Here is a 26,316-nt window from a genome sequence, read left to right as displayed (position 1 = left end):
AGAAAATAACTATATACAGGGGCACCTATTTAGAAAGTAAATAGTAAATGTTGAATTGTACAAACTAATTAAAATTCTTTGTTGTAGCATCAATCTGCCCATTTTTGTTTTCAAATCAAAGCCATTGGGATATTTTAAAAAGAAGGAAAATTAACTTCCCAAACTGAGCTGGAACTTTGTGAAATATTGCTCAGTTTAATTGTATTCTGTGAGGTTGCTGAGACTTGTCATACTGCAAACAAAAAATGGTGAGCCCTCCATAGAATGTAGTCATTTCCTTTAATGTTGAGAAGTATTCCTTTAGTTTGAAGTTGCTGAAGCAGTCAAACAGTTGAAATGTTTCAGGTGATCAATATGAAACAATAACTTTGTTTTGCTCTCCACAGATACTGCCTGACCCATTGAGTGTTTCCAGCATTTTCTGTTTTTATTTCATATCTCCAGTAGTCTTTTGCATTTTGAAATATTCCTGTAAATCAGTTTTAACTATAATTTAATAGCAGAAAGGAAGATTGTATAGAAGTGAAATAGCTGAAGACTGAAATATACATTGGGAGTTTTAACTCTCTTGTTCTCTGAAAAGTGTAGGTTTCAAGCTTTTGACAGCTAGTATAATGGCAGTCAGTTGATGAGAGCTCGCTGACCCATTTTTGGTACCTAACTGTGAAGTTTTGTGGAAGCACAGTCTGTTGATATATATATCCTAATGGAATGTGCAGTAGTCCAAATAGGAATTGCCTGGCATGTATATAGTAGCTGTTATGATTTTAAAAAGCTTCTTGTCAGATAAAATGTTCTTTTTTATTCTCTCCATGAGAAACAAAATAAGATTTCACATGAAAATATTTTGTTAGTTCTGTCTCCTGCCCCACACAAATTTGCAGATGATTTGTCCCAGATTTCTCTATCAAGGCAATTCTTTATACACTAGACAGAGAGTTTTATCGGGCTGTTCAGTGGGGGATATGATAGCTGAACCAAATTCTGCTGCTTTCTAACCTCGCAGTTGTGCACTTTGTTCTCAGGGTTACTGAAATGCAGTCAGATTTGAGGCCTGGCGATCTCTTAGATAGCCACATGAATGATAGAAAAATGGAGGGTTACGTGGGAGGGAAGGGTTAGATAGATCTTAGAGTAGAATAAAATGTTGGAACAACATTGTGGGCTGAAGGGCCTGTACTCTGCTGTAATGTTCTATGTTCAGTATTTAAATGATGCTAGTCTTTCTGTTGCTTAATGGGCTCTTTTTCAATTATTTGTCATGCTTTGTGTATAATGGTAATTTCCTAAAGAGGCCAGTTGTAAAATTCCTATTTCTAACATGTCCAAGAAAAATTAACACCCCTACCTGAAAAATGCCCTCCAGGCCCCACACCATCCTGACCTGGAGAGATAATGCCTTTCCTTCACTGTCACTGGGTCAAAATCCCACTCCTCAAGGACTGCAATGGTTCAAAAAGACAGCATCTTCTCAAGGGCAATTAGCAATGAGCAACTAAATCCTGGCCCTGCCTGCGAAGCCCACGTCCCTTGAATGAATAAAAAAAACTAATTATCACTTAAAGTAACAGTGGGGAAAAAACAGTGCTGCATTGCATCGTGATTCCCAAGTACACCTTATTAGGATTTTCAGTGACATTGATTCATCCTTAGTTAGCTTATCACTGTATCTTTGTTGTTCTTTGAAAATAGGCGTCTGTAGAGGCTGAAGAGAAGGGAAAAATTATTGAGCATCTACAGGCAAAAGTACATTCTCTGGAAAAAAGGATAGAGGGAAATTACTCAGAGGATGAGCACGTTCAAGAGCTGCTTAAGGAGGTATAATTCACGCAATAGCAACTCTAACTTACAGTTCTTAAATGATTCAAATTTTTTGTTTTGATTGATCCTTATTCAATGATATGTCATGCTATGTGTACAACCGTAATTTTTCTTACTCAGCTTTTGTCTTAGTTTTATTTTAGTTCATTATAAACACAGTCTATGTCCATGAAATTGGAGTTGAAATTGTGATTCTATTACTTTGTTAACCTCTAACTGTGCTCTGCAGAAATCCTATCTGGAGCAGGTACTGGAAGAAAGTAGGCATCATTTGTTAGAAGCTAAGACTAGCCATGCTGAGGCTGTGGGAACTTTTGAAAGACAGGTATCCACTGCAGTGGAAAATCTAATTATCTCAAATAATTTCTTGATACAAGAAATTGTGCTTTATTTTTACTTAATGTTTTTCCCAATTTGTTTTAGTTAGCTAAACTAAAGAATGAAGTAGCTGAAGTACAGTCTTTGATGAAGCAAAAAGAGGCTGATATGCAGAGTTTCAAAGATAAGAGTGCAAGTCAGGTAATTTCTGCCTCCTGTTCTATTACAAGACTAATTACTGAACTACCTCTTGATTACTTGCAAACAGGCTTTCATTTTCAACATAGCCTGAAATTCTGTCTTTATATCTTAGTTTTTGATTGCAAAATGAGAACAGTGGCATGTGGATGAATGTATTACAGCCAAATTAAATGATGTGATGCTTTCATGATGTTGGAAATTATAAAATTCAGCATCTAAGTTTAACCAGACATTGTGTGATTATTTCTCATCTGTAACACAAGAAGGTTTTGTGCTTTCGAGGCATTACTTTGGTCTGGTCTTCATAAGATATAGGAGCAGAATTTGGCCATTTGGCCCATCGAGCCTGCTCTGCCATTCTCCGGCCTTCTCCCCATAACCTTTACCAATCAAGAACCTATCAATCTCTGCCTGAAATACACCCAGTGACTTGGCCTCCACAGCCCTCTGCGGCAACGAATTCCACAGATTCGTCACCTTCTGGCTGAAGAAATTCCTCCTCGTCTCAGTTTTAAAAGGACGTCCATTTATTCTGAGGCTGTGCGCTCAGATCCTAGACCCTCCTACTAATGGAAACATCCTCTCCACGTCAACTGCCATTTATTGCCACTCCTGCCATAATACTGCCATTTCTAACAATCCGGTTACTTTCCAGATCAGTGAACTGGAGGAAAGGTTGCAGTCCACCAATGAAAAGCTAATGCAGAAAGAGAGTGATGTAAATGAGAAAGAAATTCAATTAAAAAAGCTGGTGAGCAGAATTATAAAAATAAGTTATTTTTTTGAATCCTTAAAGACCAGATTTGTTTTTTTAAAACTTTCAAATTCAAAGAGTTATTCTTAGTAAGTTTACTTTAAGTTTTGTTGAGATAATTTCTTTCTTGTAGCAGGAAGAACGTGAAGCTGAGAATGATAAATTACAACATCAGATTGCTGCCTTAAGACATCAACACCTTGAGAGGACCAACAGAGTGGACGCCCAAATAGCTGCTCTTGAAACTGCCCGTGAATTTGACAAAACAGCCTCTCAACACAAGCTAGTAAGTATTATACTAACATTGTGAAATAAAAGCAAAGAATTCTGAAAAAACTCATGGAACCTGAGAGAAAAAGTTTAACATTTTGATCAATGACCTTTTATCAGGACTGGAAAGAGAGGAGGAAGGAGCAGAAAGAACAAAATGGGAGATCTGTAGTTGGAGAGATTTTATGCTAACACTATTTAAACAAAATATAAGGCACAGAAACCATTATTTTAGTTCCTTTTTTTCTTGGATTTCAGAGGAGAGTTCCTGCTGCCAAGGAAGCAGGTGGATAACTGTAGCTATACACTTGTAGTTGGGCAAGAGTTGATAACTTTTCCTCTGCTTGGAAAATTACATGGACCATATTCATGTCTTTGGCTCAGTGGAATGGAGTCTGTGAAATCTCACCGTCTAGTCAATGACTGTAGGAATTGATGCCCTAGTGAAACAATGAAATATTAATATTCTAGGAACACAGAAAAAGTGCCAAAAAGCATGATTTTGAAGGGAAAAAACTATCGTATCATGGTGAAGGATCCCTAGAAACGAGTGATCATAGCACATTAGAATTCCAAATTCAGTTTGGGGTGACAAACTTGGGTATGAAAACAATGTCATAAACTTAAATAGAGCCAATTACAATGGATGAGAACAATGTTCCCTGAAGAGGACTGGGAAATAAATTTTATGGTAAGAGGTGGCAGACATTTAAAGAGAGATTTCATGGATATCAGCAAAGATGTGTTTCATTGAGAAAGGAATCCATGGCCAAGGAAGCTGAGGATGGTATCACACTGAAAGGAAAGGCATATAATATTGTGAAGATTAGTGGTAGGGCAGAGGAAACCAGCAAAGGATGACTAAAAAAAAATAAAGAGGGAGAAGATTGAGTATGAGAGTAAATCAGTGAATAATATGGAAACAGTAAGAAACTTCTGCAGGTATATACAAAAGAAAAGAGTAGCTAAAGCAAATCAGATTTATTATCACTAACTTATATGATGTGAAGTTTGTGGTTTTGTGGCAGCAGTACAATGCAAAGACATAAAATTACTATAAATTACAAAGATAAATAAATAGTGCAATAAAAAGAAAATAAAGAGGTAGTGTTTCATGTACCATTCAGAAATCTGATGGCAGAGGGGAATTAATAATGGGAGATGACAGATATTCTAAATAATTATTTTGGATAGGTCTTAATATTAAGAAGACCAATAAAAAACATCCCAATTCTTGATAATTCACGGCGCTATAAGGAGGGAAGAATTTAAGACAATCTGTATCGTAGGAGAAAAAGTGTCAAGCGAACTAGTGGGGCTAAAGGCCAACAAATCCTCTGAACCTGTAGCCTATAATCTAGGAACTGGCTGCAGAGATGGTAGGTGTGTTGGTTATAATCTACCAAAATTCCCCAGATTCTGAAGAGGTCCCAGAGGATTGGGAAATGCAAATGTAACATCACTATTTAAGTAAAGAGGGAGATGAGAAGGTAGGAAATTATAGTCCATTTAAATCCATCTCTCTTTGGGAAATGCTGGTATTTATTACTAAGGATGTAATGGCAGGACATTTACAAAATCATTAGACAATCAAACAAATACAATATGAATTTATGAAAAAGAAGTCGAGTTTAACAAACCCTGCTAGAGTTGTTTAAGGATGTAACAAACAGAATGGATAAAGGGACACCAGTAGATGTGGTCTGTTTGAATTTCCAGAAGGCATTCAATAGGAGACCACATGAAGGGTTACTGTGTAAGATAAGAGCATAACAGGTTACAAGTTTAGTGTTGGCGTATGAATTGACTAACTAACCGAAAACAGTCAGGTTAAATTGATACTTTCAGATTGACAGTCAGTACGAGTGGAGTGTTGCAGGGATCAGAGCTAGGGCCTCAACTCTGTACAGTCTACATTAATGATCTAGATAAACCAATTGCATTATAGCTGAAGTTTCTGATGATATAAAGATGGGTTGGTTAACGAGTTGTGAGGAGGGAGCAAAGGGCCTGAAAGGAGAAGTAAATAGGTTAAATGAGTGGGCAAGAAGTTGGCAGATATAATGTAGGAAAAATAAGTTATCTACGTCAGAGAGAAGAGCGATTAAAGCACATTATTACTTAAGTGGAGACTACAAAGTGTTGCAGTACGAAGGGATCTGGAGCTACAAAGTGCATGAAGCACAAAGGATTGGTGTACAAATACTGCTGGTAATTAGGAAGACTAATGGAATAAGGCCTTTATAGCAATGGGGAGAGGAATATAAAATAGGGAAGCTTTGATACAGCCTTACAGGGCAGTGATGAGACCGCTCCCTGAGGACTATGTACAGTTTTTGGCTTCCATATTTAAGGAGGGATATACTCGCAATGGAGACATTGTGGAGAGGATTCATCTCAAGTTGATTCCTGGGATAAAGAGGTTAACATATGAAAAGTGGTTGATCAGGTTAGGCTTATTTTAATTGGAGCTTAGAAGAATAAGAGGTGATCTTATTGAAGCACATAAGATTCAGAGGGCAATTGGAATGCTAAGAGTAGTTCCTACCTAGTTGATTATCTCAAACCAACTGCACTCCCAGTCCCCAGCTCTGGCTGTGCATGTAATGATGCTGGTCATGGCCTCCTAGTTGCTCACCTAACCATGCACATGCATACGCACGGCACATGCATACATACACACGCACTTCTACATAGCTACATGCACACACACATATACAGTATGCACACTGTCATACAGCTATGAGCTGCTTTTGCACTGGTGTTGAAAGTTTTTATTTAGGTGCATAGGGCAATTCTTCCAAGTTATTTTTCCTACTTGCTTATATCTTGGCCTTGCTGACCCCGTTATTTCCTGCATGTAAGATCACCCCACCTATTCTTCCCTAGAAAATCATAATGTCTTGTATTTGTAATGTATTGGACATTGCTGGCAATTGCTGATACTGTTTGTCTATTTCTAAATGCCCCTGAACTGAGGAGACATTTCAGAATCAATCACGTGGTTAGGGACTGGAGTTGCATGTAGGAAGATCAGATAAGGACAGCACGTTTTCTTCTCTGAAGAACATTAATGAACCAACTAGGGTTTTATGAGAATCTGATAGCTTCATGGATATCAATTAACAACAAGTTTTTGTTTAGGTTCTAGGTTTATTTAACTACTTGAAGTTAAATTTCCAAGCTGCCATAGTGGGATTCAAACTGATGGTCTCTGGATCAGCAGTCTATTACTCTGGCTGCCATTCTAGTAACAACCACTTCTCTTCCGTGTGCCATTTGCAGAAACCCAGCCATAAGTGCCATTTGTTTGTCTTTATTGTGCACAGTGCCAGCTCCAACAGAAAAATGAAGAAATAAGTGACAGACTAAATGAAACTGAAAATGCTTTGAAGAAAGTTGAGTGTGAACTTGAAAAGTCAAAGGTTTGTACCCGATTAGTCTATAATCACAAAGAACCTGCCTACTTAATCTTCACTATCATCTTGCTGGGATATATGTAAAAAGAGTTCCCATCCTTTCTTTTATCAACTTACTTCTCTTCTCAGTCTTTCTTTTTCCTTCTCCTGATTCTGACTCTTTGGGTTATGTAGAAAGCCTAATTGAAAAAGGAGTTTTATATGCATGTTTGAATGTATTCGAAGGTTTTTGGTGCATGACAAAATATCGCAGACTGCACTAGTCATAATTTTGATGCCCTTTTTTCTGATTCCTTCATGATTTCAGTTTATTCCATATATCTTCATCCAGAATATGAAGTGCTGTCAGTGCTTCAACATTTCTCATCACCTCCCTTAGACGGCCATGTGCTGTTCCAAAGATGGGAGAGTGGGAAGCTTGCACAACAGTCTTCTCTGTGAACCTATGAGGAGGAAGCGGTTTAAAAAGTATTGCTTCAGTAAAGTGGCATATTACTGCATTGATCCAACTGAAAACAAATAATTCTCTCCAATGCACAGATTAAGTGAGGGAGGATATCTACAAAAATCATTTACCATGTATGAAAGTGTTTGTGTTTCCAATTATTTAATTAAAATGGAACAAAGTTATTTTGCAAAACAAAGAACAGGCAACCTAAAGGACGGAACTATCCTTGGGGAAATACATCTGTGTATTCCTTGTACACTTGAAGTATCTTTTTTATTGAATTAATTTAAAAATATGGCTTGAATTTTGTTCTTTGGTGGGTGGGGGGGGGGGCCTTTCACCATCATCCATGATCTTGCATACAGTTACCAAAGTACTTAGTCAACTGCTATCTGTTGCCATGCAGCCTCCTTTATAGGGAATCTGAGGAGTCTTTGAGCTGGGGAAGAAATAGTGAGACTCTTCAACCAAACTTGAAGAATCCTCACTGAGATATACAGTCTTAACTTAAAGAACTGGAGTTGCAAATTACATATTTAAATGATGGATGGTGTGGTGCCACAGCAGTTAATGCTGCTGCTTCTTAACACCAGGGACCCAGGTTCGATCCTGACTTTGGGCCTGTCTTGTGTGGTGTCTGCACATTCTCTCCAGGATCGCATGGGGGTGTTTGCCAAGTGCTCTCCTCCCACATCCCAAAGACTTGCAGAAAGGTTAAATTGTCACTGTAACTTACCCTTTAGTGTTGGTAAGTGGCAACGGAATCAAAGTGGAGTTGATGGGCAAGTGAAGAGAGGAATAGTTGCAGAGCTCCAGGGAAATAAGGAGGGAGGAACGTGACTGATAGGATTTGCTATTTTGTGAGCCGGCAGGGACCTGATGGGCTGAATGGCTGCTTTTTTGTTATATTACGTATGTAATGGAATTAAAAGTTGATTGAAACATACACATGGGAATGAAGGAGTGAGGCATAAAGAAAGTAAAAAGAAAAACTAAAAATACCTTTTTATCCATATATTTCAGCTAAATGTTTGCACATTCAGTTGGATCAACATTTGCTATTGATTAGAAGTGTTTAGGCTAGCAGTATTATAGTGAGCATACTGTTTACCCACTTCTATTAAATACTTAAGCATCACTCCCTCATAGCACAGCACTGAATACTCACATTAACTCACATTATTAGCTCAAATAATAATTACATAAGGCCATTTACTTAACTGTATAAAACAGCAGAAATATCTAATAATGTGTGGCCTGTGTGTATGAATATACAATATTAGAGGTGTTGTAAGCATGACATTACTGTTATGCTTTTGAAATTTTAATAATGCAATTGTACTAACACATTTAACTGCTTTAATGCAGGACAAATTAAGAGTCAGCGAAACTGCAAGTGCTGAATTTACTAAAGCTTTAGAAGAAGTTAGAACACAGAGGGATGAATTGCAACATGAGGTTTGTTCTAATCAATATTCGTAAAATTGAGCTGAAGGTGTAGAGTACATAGAGCTACAATCTTGGTCCTTAAAAGTACTGTCTTATTATTTTGTCAAATTGAATAGTTGGCCAAAGAGTGTATGTATAAATCCTTAACAGTCATGTTATGGAAGTGTATTTATTGGGGTTTTTGTAAGTGATATTAGCTAGATATATTAAAAGTTATGTTCTGCCCTATTGTTTTCAAAGATTAGAATGGGATCTTGTAGAGGCGAAGGTCAAATCCAATAGCTCAACCAACTATAGGTCATAGTTTGGTGTTGCTGTCACTGACACGTTGCAGAAAGTTTTGCCTAGGGCTAAATAGTCCTGGGAGCAAGGCGAGTTGGGACATTATTCCATGAGAATGATCTGGGATATGAAAGCCAAAGTAACATATGGTTAAAAGATTAACAAAGATCAATAAAATAATTGCCTAATTATTGCAAGAGTTGGATGAATAAGCTATAGTCAGGAACAGAAGGGATAATTGTAAGAATAAATTGAAGTTTTGCCATAGATGCATAGAACCATAAATAAGTATTGTAGGTTGTATGGCATTCTTTGGATAAGCCAAAAAAAAGATGGTTTGTTTTGATGTTAAGAAAGATCTGTCTTTCTACACCTTGTGAGAGAAAAATGATTAAGTTGAGAGTTAAATATCAAGTTACAATATAAATGTGTCTTCGGGAGGGTTTATAAAGTATGGAGATGTAACTTGTATTTTATAAAGTTTGATCATTCTAATTTTAAAATTGGACATAACTTCGCTGATTGTACATCACTGATTTATATACTGAAAAAATCTAATACATGCACTACAAGAAGATAAACAGTCTTTATTTTAATCTTTGAAATTTTTCCAATATTTTTTCAGTCATCTGTTGGCACAAATGTGTCCGTTGGCCTGCAATTCCCCTTGAGTCCTTTTCTCTTTTCACATTTCTCTCTCTTCCTTTGGTGCCTTGGAAAGGATTTTTGGTAAACCCTGAAAGAAAGCAGATTCTGTATTTTGATTGCAGAATTATATCCTGTTTCATTTTCCATTAGAACTAAAAAAAATCTATGCACATTAAACTTCAAGGATTTCACAGCTTTGATGTCAAAACATGCTAAGTGTAAGCATATTAATTGACTTTAAAAAATAAAAGAAATGAATACATTAGAATCAAATAGACTTTGCAAGCGTAACATTTACAAGAATTGTAGGAGCCAAAAGGCTAGGGTGTTATATCGTACGTAGTATCATTATAGCACAAGGAATCATAAGAAATTAGAAAAGTAATTTCCTTTCACACTTGGATTTAATCCTAATTTGGTCATTGATTGCAGAACAAACCTGATTGTCATAACACTGCCACCTTGTGTTTTATCAATGGAAGTCCTTGGTATCAGCGAAGTTTGTTTGTAACAGTGCCTCCTTTCATTAGGTCGGTACAAGAACACAAGAAAATAGGAGCAGGAGGAGACCACTCAGCCCCCTCAAGCCCTGCCTCACCATTCAATATGATCATGGCTGATCTATGCTGCCCTCAATTCCTATGCCATTCCCCATAATCGTCAATTCCTCGATCTTCCAAAAATTTATCTAGCTCCACCTTAAATACATCTACTGCTCTGACTACCCTGAGGGGCAGAGAATTTCAGAGATTCACTACCCTCTGAGGGAATAAATGTCTCGGCACCTCAGTTTCAAATGGACCGGCCTTCTAGGTTAGAACAAGGCCACCCCTCATTCTTCTAAACTCCAAGGAACACAAAGTCAGACTGTCTAGCCTCTCAACATGGGACAGTACTCTCATCCGAGAATAAGCCTGGTGAATCTCCTTTGGACTGTCTCCAATGCTATATCCTTTTTTAGGTAAGGGGACCAAAACTACACAGTATTCCAGGTGCAGCCTCACCTGTACAACTGTATCAAAACCTCCCTAAAACTCCAAATCGTTTTCAATAAAGACTGATGTGCCATTTGCCTTCTTAACTATTTGTTGGGCCTGCCTGCTATCTTTTTGTGTTTCATGCACTAGAACACCTAGATCCCTCTAAACTTCAGAGCAGCACACACAAAATGCTGGAAGAACTCAGCGGGTCAGGCAGCATCTGTGGAGCGAAATAAACAGTCGACGTTTGGGGTCGAGACCCTTTCTCAGTACCTCATCAGGACCCGATGAAGGGTCCTGGATGAAGGATCTCGTCCCAAAACAATCAACTGTTTGTTTCCCTCCATGGATGCTGCCTGACCTTGCTGAGTTCCTCCAGCATTTTGTGTGTGTTGCTCCAGATTCCAACATCTGCAGAATCTCTTGTGTCTCACTCTGAACTTCACTCATTTGCTTTCTCTCTCCATTTAGATAATATTCCACCTTTTGATTCCTCTTACTGAAGTGCATTACCTCACACTTCCCCACATTAAACTCTATTTCCCATGTGGTCCTCTCTGTAGGATAGGGTTTTTGTGATTATGATTCTTGTACCATTGTTATAATCTTTAGTCTAAGGGAGATACAGTTGCTGGTGCTGCTAAAGTTTTACCAAGAAATATAACACAAATTAAATTTCACTTTCTTGCACTGATAGGTGTTAACATTAACAGAAAAGCTGGAAGAAAAAAATACTTCAATAATCAAAATGGAAGAAGATTTCAAGAAACTTGAACAAGGTTTGAACGTATATCATTTATTAATCATCCAGCAACATTTGAGGGAAGGCAAAAGAAAATGGATTAATATTAAAACCTTGAACTGCATTTTAGAATCTAGCTAAGGGAATGTCAATTTTTACTTTAGCCTCGCGAAAAACATCGATGCAAGTTTCTTTTGATCATTATATTTGAAATGAACAAACAAAATCTATATATGAATTCTCAAGGTCAATGCATGGTTGGCAATTCAATGGTCAATTTGGTGAATGCAAATTAATTTTATTTTCACAATTGTGTTAAATCAAGTTTTACTCAAACAACTTGTACAAAAGCTTTATCATCACGGCCATGTCTCTGATCCTGAGTAAAGAATAAGTGCCTGCAAACTGTCACATGCACTTTCTACTAACCAATTATGAAACAGCAAAATCTTAGGTCTTTGAGCCATGTAGTCTAGATCACAGAACTGCTTGAGAGGGACAGGAAGAGATTAGTCATTGTTGGTCAAACTTTGTCTTTTTGGAGACAGGTGGTACCTATTTTCTAAATCTGAGTTTGGAACAGTATAACGAAGAGATTGTGAGAAATCTTCAAAGATCTTTTTGTTCCAATCCAATGTACTTTCTGTATGTTTGTTAGAATTGAGTGGTATTTCACTTATAGATAGATGAAAGGTTCTTAATTACATATAGTTAATTGCAATGAGTTCTTACAAATTTGTTTTCCTAACATTTTCCCTAGACAAGGAAGCGCTAAGTTGCAACTGCATCAGCTACAAATCGGAAAGTGAAAGTTATAAAAGTATAGCAGAAAGAGAGGGGGCAGCACAGAGCCAGTTAAGTGATCTCAAGCTGCAGGTGACTGAGAGCCGGCAACTATTGGAGGCCAGTCAGAGGAAGGTAGGTTATCTTTTATCTCAGTCACACACTAAGTTTTAAATGGATTGTCATTTCGATGGTTGGGTGTAACACACTTCTAAAACAACCATGGTTCAGTTCATTTTTGTTCCTCGGTGATCCTGAGTGACCTGTCATTATTTCTGAATCAATAAAAAAGTGCAGTCATTTTGTGAGAAAGAGATACTGCCTCTCTTCCATTCTTCTTGCTGCAATGTAATAGTGCTTCACAAGTTTATGTTTCTTGATGTTTATAGAGTCCAAAATGAAAGCCTTTGCTGGGATAGAGACCACACAAAGGACTGTCCTGCACTATAACTACATGACCCAGTTCTGACTTAGAATCATAATCAGTGAGGTAACTGGGGCATCATATTGATGTCTACCAATAACATTTTTTCCTCCAGTGAGTTGACCTTCATGATTATCCCAAGGTGCCCTAATGGCATTGTACAAATTGAATGTTTTTTGGACAAGACTGAATGTGCGGCGACCAATACTTTGCAAAAAGCTCGAGTTTTTCAAAATTTCATATTTAACGACAGACAATTATTGATGATTAAGCTGCAACCCTTGTTCTTTGGATCACCTTGGAAGCAGGTGGTGATAACTTCAGTCTGTTTCCTCTTTCCCTATCCTGCATTTGATCTTTAGCCTATGTGAATCCTTCTGCTGTGTGCTTGGCTTTACCCCTCAGTTCTCAGGACAAAAAGCCATTCGATCAATGTCCATATAGGTCTTTAACAGTGTCCATTTCACTGGCTCTAGTGATCAAAACTGCTACTGAGGACCCCAGAACATGATAGTTCAGCATTGTATACCATTATCTCCCTCACACAGATTATTCTAGCAGATGGAACAGAGGGCTGTAGTTATAGGGGAGACATTGGATAGGCTGGGTTTATTCTCACTGGAACGCAGGAGGCTGAGGGATTACCATGTAGAGGTTTATAAAATTATGAGAGGCATAGATAGGATAGGTAGTCTTTTTCCTTGGGCAGGGGAGTCTAGGACTAGAGGGCACATACTTAAGGTGAGAGGAGAGAGATTTAAAGGAGATCTGAGGCCTAAGTTTTTCACACAGAGTATGGTTGTCTGGAACGAACTGCTGGAGGAGATGGTAGAAGCAGATACTCTTACAACATTTAAAAGGCACTTGGATAGGAAAGGTGTGGAGAGATATGGGAAAATGCAGGCAAATGGGTTTGGCATAGGTGGGCATCACGGCCAGCACGGTGGAGATGGGCCCAAAGGACCTGTTTCCAGCTGTACATGGAAATGGGTCCTCTTAGCCCACCTAGTCCATGCAGTACGGTTCCATGATCCTGTCATTCTCATCAGAGTCAGCAACTGTTCACAAGCCTGGAATCCTTCCTGCAAATTCCAGGCTCGTGAACAGTTGTTCATACCCCCTGTCTCTAACGGCTTAACATGTTTGGTATGGTGTGTCTTTTTGTCTTTGTTTGCAACCTTTCTATAAGTCAAACAGGCTCTTCAAGTTCCTTATCATACTTAACAGAAATATCAGCAGGTGCATGGTTTACATTTCAGCTGCACATTTCTTTAACCCTTAACTTACTTAGCTTTACTTACTTAACTTACTTACTTACTTAACTTACTTACTTAGCCTTATAAAGTCATAGAGAGAAATGGCACAGAAATAGTCCCCATGGCCCACCGAGTTCACACTGACCAAAAATCACCAGTTTTTAACAGGAATCCCACCCTAACCTATTTTATTCTCACCACATACCCATCAACAAATGACTGTTTTACAATTATTCACAAACAGGATGTCGATGGGTTTGGCATTATTACTGCCAAACTATCAGAAGTCCCTGATATTCTAGAAAATGTGTGCATCATTTCGGTCTTTTAGATGAAGTGGAAAGCAATTAAATTATGACAATTATTATTCCTTGAAGGCATCATTGAAACAACTGACCTGGCATACCTTTGATTTTATGCACCCTGCTCTGTAATCCCCTGTAAAGTCACACCCTTTCTTTGTCTACAAGACTCCTTCTGAGTTGCACACTATCCTGACCTGGAAAATATTGCACTTTTTTATCATCTCAGACTAAATCCTGGAACTCCTTGCCAATCAGTCCTTCACCACTTGGACTGTAAGGCTTATGGAAGGCAGCTCCCACCTTCTCCTCAAAGGCACTTCGGGATAAACAAATGCCAGCCTTGCCAAAGGTATAGATATTGTGGAAATAAATGAAAAAAAAGAATCAGCTTTTGAGTTTCAGTGATCACAGTCCAGACTTTTTCTGGAGGGGTATCTCCGTCCTCTGTCCAACCTTTCCTGCACCATTCACAACATAAGCAGCAGTCAGAACTAAAAGTCCTCAGGGTTACACACTAGACAGAGTCAGCTGCTTCAGGAATCTGGAATGCTGTGATAAAAAAGTAAGTGGAAAAAGTCCATATTATTTTAACTGGCATCAAAATTATTAGAGCTGCAGTGGCTTTAAACATGAGATCGGCTGTTTTACAGCCAATCAAGCACTTTTTGAAATAGAATCAGAAGAACTTGTAAAACACTGGCAATTTTTTTTTCAATCTTCACTCTTTTTGGTTTCTCCACAAGAAATTTGACTTTGGAATACAGTTGCAAAACCTAGCCACTGTAACACTATATTCTGCATTCTGTTATTGCTTTTTCTTTTGTACTACCTCAATGTACTTATGTTTGGAATGATCTGTATGGATGGCAGGCAAAACAAAGTCTTTCACTGTATCCGGGTACATGTGTGTTACGGACTCGGTGAATGTCCCTTTAAGATAGAGCTAGTTGTGTGTGTGTGTGCGTGTGCGTGTGTGCGCGCGCGCGCATGCGTGTGTGTGCGTGTGCGTGTGTGTGTGGCGTGCTTACGTCAACAGAAGATAAAGGACGTAATGACGTTGTTGAAGAAGTCAGTCGAAGTCAGTCAGAGGAGAGAGAGAGAGAGAAAAGAGAGAGAGACACCAGCCTGCTAGTTTCTCTATCGATGGATGAGAAACAATAACTGTGTCTGTTACTGCAATCCACGTATGGAAATTGGGAGTAATCCGGTGGAGTTCACTTTGTTGCTGACCTGTAGAGGGAAACAGGTATTTGTGTGGACGACCACGATTCGGATGCTTTTCGGGGTGAGGAAGTCACTACTGAGTAAACACTGAGGTGTCGTTTGGGTTCCATCGTGGAACATTTAGATTTCGTAATTACTCTCTCTATGTTCTCTACATCTACATCTTATCTTCAGACAACGGTGGTTGTTGAAGAAGCCTTTGCTCATGTTTCACCTTATGGCTTGCTGAACTGAACTTTAAGAACGATTCCTGGACTTGGAGTTTGGGACTTTGCCACACACACATGACGAGTTTAGTTTTTGGGGTTAATGTTCAAGGTTTAACATTTTTACTTCTAACATTCTAACATTTTTACTTTTATTTTTCTTATTATCATAAGTAGTTATTAATGAAGTAGTTTTTAACACTGAATCATGACTCAATGTGTTTCTTTTGTTGCTGGTTTGTAACAATGTGACAATAATTTACCAATTACCATCCATAAATGCTTGACCCTCACACATGAGCATGGAATTCTAATAGGAGTTCTTGGATAATGATCAGGAACACTGATTGGTTTCATTAATCCAGCAATGTTACAGCCAATTGTGGCATTTCTGCCACTCTTCCAATAAAATTCACTTGTTTAGCTTTGATGAGGACTTTTATCTTTTTTTTAAGTTTAAAATTGTTAATGTTATTGTACTCACTTCCTTGAAAATAGAGTGAATTTCATTTGAGGCCTTTTAGTTTTCAGGTTTGGAAACCAGAGGTTGCTTGTTTCTCCAGTGAGATGGTATATACTCAGTGTTTTATGTATTGTGTTCTATACTTTTCTCAAACTCTTTATTTCAATTCATGGCCAAATTGCATAGGTTTGCAATTTCCAGAAACAAAGCCAAGAGCTCAACTGATGAAATCCAAATTGCTCCCACAGGTAACTGCTCTGGAAGCAGAACTGATGGCCCTTAATCCCCCAGAAAACGGCGAGAAAGAGCAAAATGGAGATGTTGCAATTGCAGATGCCTTGCAGCTTCAGCAGGACAACCAAGATTTGGAGCAACAGTTGACGGAGAAAAATAAGGTTAGCCACACGGGAAATACTTACTTCACTGTGGTTTAGAAGCTGTACCTCCAACTGACAACCACTCCAGGTGTTAACAGAGGATTACTTTGTGCTTTAATAGTTTTTGAATGGGGTACTTCTGCTTGTAGTTATGCTTGTGGTTGTACTGGTTAAAATACTGCATTTTTCCATCTATGATCAACACCTTGGGTTGTTCTAGTGTGCCATTTTCATTATGAATATTGTCGTTTCACAGTTGTGTTCTCAAAAAGGTTAAATTACATTGATGCTTTATCACATTGAGCCACACCTTTCACAGCATCCCAATGTATTTTATAACCAATTAAGTACATGCAACATTGTAATCTGAAAATGTGGCAACCAATTTGCATATTGCAAGCTCACACAACTGCGTGATAATCACTAAATAATATGCATTTTAGCAATGTTGAGTGAGGGATAAATATTGACCAGAGTTCAAGGGTTGAGGGGTAGTGGGGGGTAACTCCCTTGCTTTTTGTCCAAGTAGTGCCTTATAATCTTCTATGTCTGTCTGAGAGAGCAGACAGGGCCCTGCTTTGATATTGTACATGACAGACTGTACCTTTTACAGAGCAGCACTCCCTCAATACTGCACTGGAGTCAGTGGGGTCATTCTTGAACCATGAATCATAGAAGTAAGTGGTGCACACTGAGCCAGGTCTGACCAGTAAGAGGTGCAGCATGAAGGTGGCTATCTTCAAAGATATCAGCAAATTGTACTGAAAAAAGTAATGCGTTACATAACCTGCTCTGAAAGCCTTCACTTCTAAATAGACCTCTGTTTACTGGTTGTCATTTCATGAGCCAGTCAAATCGCACCCAATCCACCCCATCAGCTAGGCCAAGTTATATAATGAGACTACATCTTCTGAACCTTTGCATCTATTTTTCTTGCAATTGATCATCTGTTTATTGCAAAGGCAGCTCTAGTAAAGGCCTTTACTGGTGCCATACTTCAGTAGCAGGTTCAAAGTGACTCAAGAGGAAACCTGACACAGAATTTTATGTGGGTGTAGAACAGGGTGGATGTGAAAAAGCTATTTCCGCTCGTAGGTGGCACCAGTCCCCAAGTCGGTGTAATTTATAAAAGTCACTAACAGATCAAAAAGCCCATTTATGACACACTTCTTTTGTTTGTGGCACTTTCTGCCTCATAGAGTGGATGCAGCTGACATATTGTCACTTTTAAGGGGAGGTAATGCCAACATGAAGAAGAGATAAAAGAATTATATGGGCAGAATGGAGTGGGAACGGTTTTGTGTGGGAAGAGTCAAAATCAAGATTATTGTCCTATGCATAAGTCCATGTGTGCAGAGGTGCAAAGAAAAACTTACTTGCAGCAGCATCACAGGTAGATAGCATCAGAGACGTAACATTCACAAGAAAAACATAAATTATACAAAATTATACAAGAAAGAACACAATTAGAACAAAAAAAAGTCCATTGTAATGCAAAATGGTTATAGTGCCGCTATACTGAGGTAGTGATTAGGGTTTGCTGGTTGGGTCAAGAACCAAATGGTTGAAGGGACGTAGCTGTTCTTGAACCTGCTGGTGTGGGACTTCAGGCTTCTGTACCTCCTGTCAAAGATTCTCGACCCTCTGAGAAAAAAATTACCTTGTCTCTGAAATAAATGGGTGATACCCTTAATTTTAAACAGTGACCCCTAGTTCTAGATTCTCCCACAATCCTCTCCACATCCATCCTGTCAGCAATTCTCAAGATCTTGTGATTCAGTTGAGGCCTCCCTCACCCTTCTAAACTCCAGCAGATACAAGATAAGCCGGTCCAACGTTTCCTCATAAGACAACCTACCCAGTTCAACTATTAGTCTGGTAAACCTCAACTGAACTGCTTCCAACACCCTCCTCAAATAAGGAGACCAATATTGTACACTGTACTCTAGATGTGGTCTCATCAATGGCCTACATAACTGAAGCATAACCTCCCTACTTTTACATTCCATTCCCCTTGCAATAAACTATACTGAATACATGTGCAACAGATAATTAGGAAAACTATTAAAAGTAATTAATTAAAAGAATAGTTTCATTGATTTATGCATTCTAAAGTAAAATTTTTTTAAAGAATTACTTGTTTTCCTTTTTCTCCCAGCTAAGAATCCCCATTGAAATCAGTGGGCTTTCAAGCCTACATAGGATAACAACAGAGCAGAGTGACGGATATGGTGGCCTCTGTCACTGACTACGTCCTGGACTTGCAGTTGGGTCTGTGTATGTCTGGGACTTGGTGGGAATGATGGAACCCCATAGTTTGCACACCCAGCACCATTTGGTCCATTATGTATCCACACTTTCATTTCCTTCCATCCAGTCCATCTTCACAGTGTGTTGCTTCAGGAAGGCGAATAGTATCACGAAGGATGCCTGCCACCCTGGCCATTCCCTCTTCTCTCTTCTACCTTCTCGGAGAAGATACAGGAGTTTGAAAGCCTGGACGTCCAGACTTGAGAACAGCTTCTTCCCCACTGCACTCAGGCTTCTGAACCAACCACCTCTCTCACATCCCCTTCCCAGTGTTGCTGCCACACTCTCATACTCTTAATTTTACCTCACTTGGTTATTCCATTATTGTCACTTCAGCATTTCTTTTTGCACTACTTCGTATTGCACTGCAGTCTTCGCACCATTCAGCTGTTTACAGTCATTGTTGTATTTATTGTTATAGTTATTATTAACATGTATACTGTGAGCTTCGTGCAAACAAGGAATTTCATTGCACCCTGGTGTATATGACAATAAACTAATCTGAATCTGAATAATGATGCCGAAACTCCTTGGTTGTGGTAAGATGTGATGGTCCCATTTCTTCTCCCATTTTTGAGGCTCATGATCACTCAAGGTCCATTAGTGATTGACCCTAGAAAACTGGAACATTTGTGTATACATACACTGGACTTTTATGGCTAAAGTTTAAATCAGGATTGTTTTATCAAATAATGCACAGCATCAGTGTGGATTTTACATTTTAAATCTTTTTCCTCTCTCAAAGACAATTAAGCAGTTGCTACAGAGGCTAGCAGAACTGAAAAAGACATTGCAGAAGGAACTGGTAAGGCTCCTGCATGAACCTAAGCTTTCAAAATATATTAATTAGGTTTTATTTTATTTTCGGGAATCATTTCAAAAAGTGGGTCAGAGAAATGACACCAATACCTTGCACATGCGTAGAGTACAGCGGATGCCACTATCCAAAACACGTCGCTCGACACCCATGACTTAACATCTGTAATGTAATACTGAAATAATGTCACCTGGAGAATTGTTCCCAGGATAGCTTTCTATGACTTTGCTTGACCCAGTCTTAATGGAAGTAATAGCACTATTTAAGGGAGCTTATCTTTGTGATTGATAACCCTTTCTAATTCCTGTGTTTTCACTCCTCTTAAACTCTTGCACATGTGGTTCACATTGAAACTGGTGCGGCTCTTCCACCTGGAACAGTTCATTACTTTGAACTGGAACTAACCCACTTTGTTTTCATGTGTGTTTAAGCAACTGAAGAATGGCAAAGTGCATTTTGTGGTTTCCTACCAATGTGGGCAAAATTAGAAGTACAATAATGGACATCAACCCCAGTATATCTACCCTGCAGATTATTTTCAAACATTTATAAAACAATTACATTCACTTAAGCACATACTGTCTTTGCTTATGCTGTGAATGTGCTCTGTATGAATAAGTGTGCACATTTAGATAGTTCAGCTGTAGTCTTGGACATCCTTGAAGGTCGCTAGGCTTTGTCTATCTGAGTGCATCTACATTTTAGCTTCTGAGGTATGTTCCTCAGAGAGGATACTGTCCACGTCAGGCAAACAGAAATACCACTTGTATAGATTTCTCCTTAGCTTAAGTAAGAAACTCAAAAAAATTTTGATTTGGTTTTGAATGTAGCATCTTGATTAATGCATTCTAAATCTTGTCAATTAAAGAAAATGAAACCAGAAATGGACCCTGCTGAAGTCCGAGAGAGATCCTGCTTCGAGCCGCCGGGCACCGTTAGTAATTCCTCCACAGTTGTAAACAATTCTGATCTGAATGACTCCAGGGAGATAAATTTTGAGTATCTTAAACACGTTCTTCTCAAGTTCATGTCTGTACGAGAGTCAGAGGTAAGTTAATAATAACTCAGTAGTTTAAAGATGATCAGTGGAAAGGTGTTACTAGAGTCTGTTGGAGCAAGATTAAATATAGATCTGTAACAGTAATTTAAATAATGAGCGAAAAAAGTCCTGCCGTGGTCTCGTATTTAAACTCGCGTATGTGAAATTTGGACTCGTGATTATTTACTATCAATAAAAGCTGAAAAGCATATCCCATTCTGACATGCTGAAACCTTCGTATACCATGAATCCCATCACACTAACCCTGCCCTATGGATGTGCCACTCTCAGGTTTAGGAAATTCCTCCCTGACACATAAAAGCAATCTCCCCAGTTTCATGAGTTGTTGTTAGCCCACCTGCCCACCGTTACATGTGTAGCTGCTCTCTGAGGATTTGTACTGAATCCATGCACACCAACAATCTATCAGGGAGGTCAAAGATTCTCTGTGAAAAGTACTTCCTGGAACTTAGCTACCACTTTTGTAATTCATATAGATGCCTGATCCTACCCAGCCTATCTAGCTTAACCCAGTTCACTGTTAGTTTACAGACTCCAAGCATATCCTCAATAAGTCTTTGCTTTTTCAAAGTAAAATAAATCCAATTCTCTAAATTTATGCTGACCATTAAGGGCCCAGAGATTTAACAACACAAGACGGGACCAAAACAGCAAGGTATTTTAGGTGCATACTAATTAAGGCTCTATACATGGAAAAGATTGCACAGATAACAGAGGACTGTGCACTGTGATGGGGGGAAAGGGATGATTGGGTGAGGAGAAGTGGGTGTTAGACATTGGAAAGTAAGAGGACCTATGCTCTGTTTAAAATGCATGATGCAGTTTGATCATTTGCACAGCGGTGTCCTCAAACTCACAGAGTCTCACTCACAATTGATCATATCTCTTACATCACTAGTGACTGCAGTTACAGCCAGTATTTAAAGATTATAACACAGATTGACCCACACTCAGACACTTACTGTTCTGCTTAATATTTTGTTAGAAAATATATGAGCACTTACATAATTAGCGAACTGCCTTTCTCTCAATATTCAGAGACATAAAATATATACAGATCCCACAAGTCGGGGTTCCACCAAAGACTGGATGTAAGAGTGCTGTAATTGGATGGCTAAATTCAATAACATGGCTAGGATCAGGAACCCAGTTGCCAAGTGGCAAGTAACTTTTTAAAGATCAACAGAAGAGACAAAATGTTTCTGGAAAAAACACTGAACGATGTGGTCATTGTAGCCTGATGTAGTACTTTAATGAACTCTAACTTAGAAGTTTAGAGAAGATTTCTTGAAACATTAAAAAGTGATTCTTGAATAGACTACTGAAACTTTATATTCAAAATGATTTGTGACGGCTGCAATTATTTTAGCATTTTCCTTGCTGATCCATCAGTACTTTTCTGCTTGTAGAAAACTGCATGACAATTTTCAGTGGTGTAATATATGAAAAAGGTATTAGATTACAGTAAGTATTCTGTTACAGGCATATCAACTGGTGAAAGCTGTGTCTGTGCTACTAAACTTTACACGCGAGGAGGAGAACATGTTAAAGGAATCCTTAGAATACAAGGTATAGCATCGTTATTTTTTTTGGTTCTCCAAATTAACTGGTGTTGTTAGCCATCCTGTTTCCTTAGATACAGTTGCTCCTCAACAAGTCTTGTGTCATCAACCTTCTCTGGAAAGAATAAGCTTTGATCCATCCATAATGGTAAATTGCACCCATTTCCAAGCTTCCTTTCTTCCCCAATTGCTGAATCTGTTGTAGCCTTCTAAATTTGTGCCCATTTTTCTTGAAACCCTTTTTCAATTAAGATTAGAAGGACACAAGAAAATAGGAGCAGGAGGCCACTCGGCCCCTCAAGCCTGCCCCGCTATTATAGCCCTCAATTCCCTGATCTTTCAAAAATATGTCTACCTTTTTTAAATACCACCAATGATCCAGCCTCAACAGCCCTCCAGGGTGCGGAATTCCAGAGATACACCACCCCCCCCACCCTGATCCTGTAACCGTCACCCCTCCTTCAAATCAGATTTTCGACTTAACCATGGCTTTTTATTAAAGTTAGTAAAGACATCCTATCTGATCATCTATTCTGCTTGTGGTTCTTGCCGTCTTTAACACACTTGACTACATAATCCTATCCATCAATACCCAGCTAATTAGACTCACCGGATTCTTATTCAGCTAGTTGTAGCCAGAGGTTCACCAACAATGGCTTTTCTTCCTGTGCTCCACCAGTTGTTCTTGGCCTTTTCCTGTTACTTATCGACACGCTAACCCTGGCATCATCTAATAACATAGCATTATTTTCCACCTGTAAGTTGATGAAAACTGTCTCAACCCTCACAACCATTCACTGTCCGTAACGACTACCTGTTCAGCACACCTGTCCTTCACCTTAAGTATTAGGAAGACCAAACCCATTGCCTTTGGTCTCTATCCCAAACTTTGCCCCAACCACATCTCTATCTCTGTCCCTGACATGAGAAAATGAAGCAGACTTTTCACTGTGCTGGTGTTACATTTGACTCTGATGAGGTTATTCGCCATTGCTAAGGTTGCCTAACATGGTGTTTGCTACAGTTCATTTGCTGCTAAAATCTTCATTCATGCCTTTGATACCTTCACACTTGACTTTTCTAATGCACCCTTCACTGATCCTTGTTTCTCTCTTCATTACACTGAGCTCCTCTACAACTTGTGTTATGCATGCTTAGCTCAAACCAAGTCGCGCTCACCCATCATCCCCTCCGTGCTCACTGAACCCAGGTTTAAGCAACATCTTGATTTTAAGTTTTTCACCCTTGTTTTCAGATTCCTCCATGGCCTCTCTCCTCCCTGCCTCTGTGATCTCCTCCAGCCCTCTGACTCCCCTGAGATCTCTGTGGTCCTCCACGTCCAGCCTCATGATTGTGCCCAGAGTTAATCACTCTACCAACGCAACCAGATCTTCAGCTAAGCTTTGGAATTCCCTTCCTAAACCTTCCTGCCTCTCCCTTTCTTTCCTCCTTTTAGATGCTCCTCAAAATCCACCTCTTTGATCACCTACCCTACTATCTCTGTGTGGCTCAATAAGGCAACTATGAAGTATTTTGGACATTTTTATTAACTAGTTAATGTCACTCTGTAACATTGTTCCTTATAGCGTCTGGTCTATGTTGTGTCTTTTACTTCTTGTACATCTCCTGTTTTGGAAACTGCAGCTTTCATGTAAAGTGTTTTAATTTGTTAGGTGAGTAAATCAGCTCCTGCTGCGTTATCATTTTACATTAGAGTGAGTGAGGCGCACAGCTTGAAAGGTGGTTGCATCAGATGACCGTTGGCATGGAATTATTGCACTCAACAAATGTCTTTGAGTAGCTTACTAAACATTATTCCGTATACTTTGCAGATGTCTTGGTTTGGATCTAAGCCTGCCCCTAAAGGTATTGTGCGTCCATCAATATCAGGCCGACCTCCCTCTCACTGGCAGTGAACTAAGTGCAGTGTCTGGAACATGCACTCTCACAAGAACCATCGACATAACTCTCTGGGTGAACACTACAGCTATTGATAAGATATCCTTATTAATGTTTTCTGTCACTGTTATGACAGTGTTTTTAATACAGGACTACCCGTTTTACAGCTGTTTACATTTAATAGTACCTGGTACTTTATATTACTGCACCTGTTAAATGCAGATGAAGACGTTCTCCTATGGGGAATGATATTCATAGAGAACAAGTATGGACAGATTGAAATTCTGGGATAATTCGTTTTGGTCTTGTAGCTTTATTACAGCCCTGAACAGATTTGAATGAAATACTGTTTGAAATGACATACTATCCTGCATCTTTGTACATGTGATGCTCCTTCATGAGAAAACATTAACGAATGCTTACAAATGTCTGTTCCTTAAGTTATAATTTTCATTCTTAGCATTAGAATATAAAGATGGGACTAAATCTAAACAAAATAGCTGAATCTCCATGCCCTGGTTACAGAAGAGGAGGACAGCAGTGCTGTTCATAACCGCTTTTGAACTCAGTATCATGGTCAAATAACATGTTTTTGTTTCTCTTTTTCAAAAGACTAAAATGTGCACATCTACAGTGAGTGATTTGGATTTGATAAAAGCAGAAAATGAATGAAAGATGATGATAGAAGAGACCAAGTTTAATATTGTAATTGGTCCAAAAACTTCACTGCAGCCCTTTCCCAAATGTCATTTACCTCTCAGAAATACTCCAATAATTGTACGTTTGTCTGGATTCATTACATCATTTAGAGCCTTTCCATGTGTTGTTGCTGTTTTAAGGTTATCATGTGGTTTTATTACTGTAGTATTGTGTGAAAATGGCGCTGGAACCAGAAACTGGGGCTTTAATGCTTGGTATAAATAGGGCAAGCGAAAGTATGGTTAGTTCACATATACTCGAGCTAATGCAAAATAGAAAAAGTAGCATTCCTGAAGGGTCGTTTCTGAAGGGAACTCTGTATTGTATATCGAAACTGGAACAAGGTTGTAACACACTAGATGTAAAAATGGATGCATAAATTATTTACAGCTTTTCCAAGGCAGAAAGCATTGCTGTTGTAATAATGATGTTCCATCAGTATTTTCTTCACCCTGCCATTGTTGTGAAACCAGGAATTCTTGTTGAAAGCAAGAGCAACATGTATGTAAATAATATAATATATGTTATATGAAAACTAATGCACTTTTATTTGTATAAAATATGCTGTGGCATGTAATATTGTACATGCGTTGATTGGCCTTGGCGACTAATTTTTCTCCCTTGATGTTGTAAACCTGGACTGGATACAGCAACTGATGCTCTGTCTAACCAGTGTTTGCTTGGGAATGATTTGTAGGTGCAATACTTTCCAATTAAAATTCCTCTAGACTTGCAGAAATTGTGTTTGGTTTCATTGAAACTTTAGTTGCTGCAATGATTTGTTATTGTACATGGTACGTTGGGGGTTGACTCGTAAAATTTCACCCTCCCAGGATACAAAAAAAAATTAAGCAACAAAACATTATTCAAATGTGCATTTGTGTTCTTAACATTTGTGACATTGGCTGCTATCACTGTCAGTTGACGTGGTAAACTTTACAGTGTCTTTTTAAAGATTTGAAATGTCAAGGTATCTAGCAAATAATATATTTTACTTTTTTAATGCAAGAATGAAAAGACGCATTCAGCAGTGTTGGGGAGAATATCATATTCTGAGAGAACTAAGTGTGCAAATGGCAAACTTCCAAAAGCTTCTTTTCAAACTTGTAAAATGAACATAAATCTAGAGAAACTAACTCAAACTCCTTTCCAGTAGAAGTTGAATATCATCTTCAAGGGGCAGCCCAGTGTGCAGCTAGTAGAGCTTATGCCTCAGTGATCCGGTTAAATGCTGACCTCCAGAGCTGTCTGTGTGGAGGTTGCACACTCTCCCTGTGACCACATGGGTTTCCTCCAGGTGCTCGGATTTCCTCCCATCCCGAAGATGTGTGAGCTGTTAATTCTCCATTCTAAATTGCCCCTAGTGTGTGAGTGGTAGAAACTGAAGGGAGATGATGGGAATGTAGGGAGAATAAAATTGGATTAGTGTAGGAATAGTGTAAATGGGTGCTTGACCGTCAGTGTGGACTCGGTGGGCTGAAACGCCTGTGTCCGTGCTGTATGAATAACACAACATTCAGCTTCAACAGAAGAATGGCAGAAGCAAAGTTTGAAAGAGAGCCAACAAGAGGTATATAACATTTCTTTGTGACAATGAGG

General features: G+C 38.8%; 1 protein-coding gene across 4 annotated transcripts in view; it reads left to right on the top strand.

Annotated features, from left to right (window-relative positions):
- Window positions 1-25,755, top strand: part of golga1 (golgin A1) — a 60,955-nt gene extending 35,200 nt beyond the window's left edge. For 2 of the 4 annotated variants that reach the window (XM_052036950.1, XM_052036951.1), the window contains 14 exons: window positions 1,693-1,818; window positions 2,051-2,146; window positions 2,245-2,340; window positions 2,996-3,091; window positions 3,228-3,380; window positions 6,694-6,789; window positions 8,600-8,689; window positions 11,288-11,369; window positions 12,093-12,250; window positions 16,242-16,388; window positions 19,426-19,485; window positions 20,366-20,545; window positions 22,040-22,126; window positions 23,952-25,755. In XM_052036950.1, coding sequence (XP_051892910.1) covers window positions 1,693-1,818; window positions 2,051-2,146; window positions 2,245-2,340; window positions 2,996-3,091; window positions 3,228-3,380; window positions 6,694-6,789; window positions 8,600-8,689; window positions 11,288-11,369; window positions 12,093-12,250; window positions 16,242-16,388; window positions 19,426-19,485; window positions 20,366-20,545; window positions 22,040-22,126; window positions 23,952-24,035 — 1,551 coding nt within the window. In that variant the 3' untranslated portion in view covers window positions 24,036-25,755. The remainder of the gene's footprint in view (window positions 1-1,692; window positions 1,819-2,050; window positions 2,147-2,244; window positions 2,341-2,995; window positions 3,092-3,227; window positions 3,381-6,693; window positions 6,790-8,599; window positions 8,690-11,287; window positions 11,370-12,092; window positions 12,251-16,241; window positions 16,389-19,425; window positions 19,486-20,365; window positions 20,546-22,039; window positions 22,127-23,951) is intronic. The other 2 variants (XM_052036949.1, XM_052036948.1) reach the window with 2 other exon arrangements.
- The last annotated feature ends 561 nt before the right edge of the window (window positions 25,756-26,316 follow it).

The sequence above is a fragment of the Pristis pectinata genome, chromosome 23, assembly GCF_009764475.1.
Source record: "Pristis pectinata isolate sPriPec2 chromosome 23, sPriPec2.1.pri, whole genome shotgun sequence".
NCBI lineage: Eukaryota > Metazoa > Chordata > Chondrichthyes > Rhinopristiformes > Pristidae > Pristis > Pristis pectinata.
This window is presented reverse-complemented; position numbering and strand designations above follow the sequence as displayed.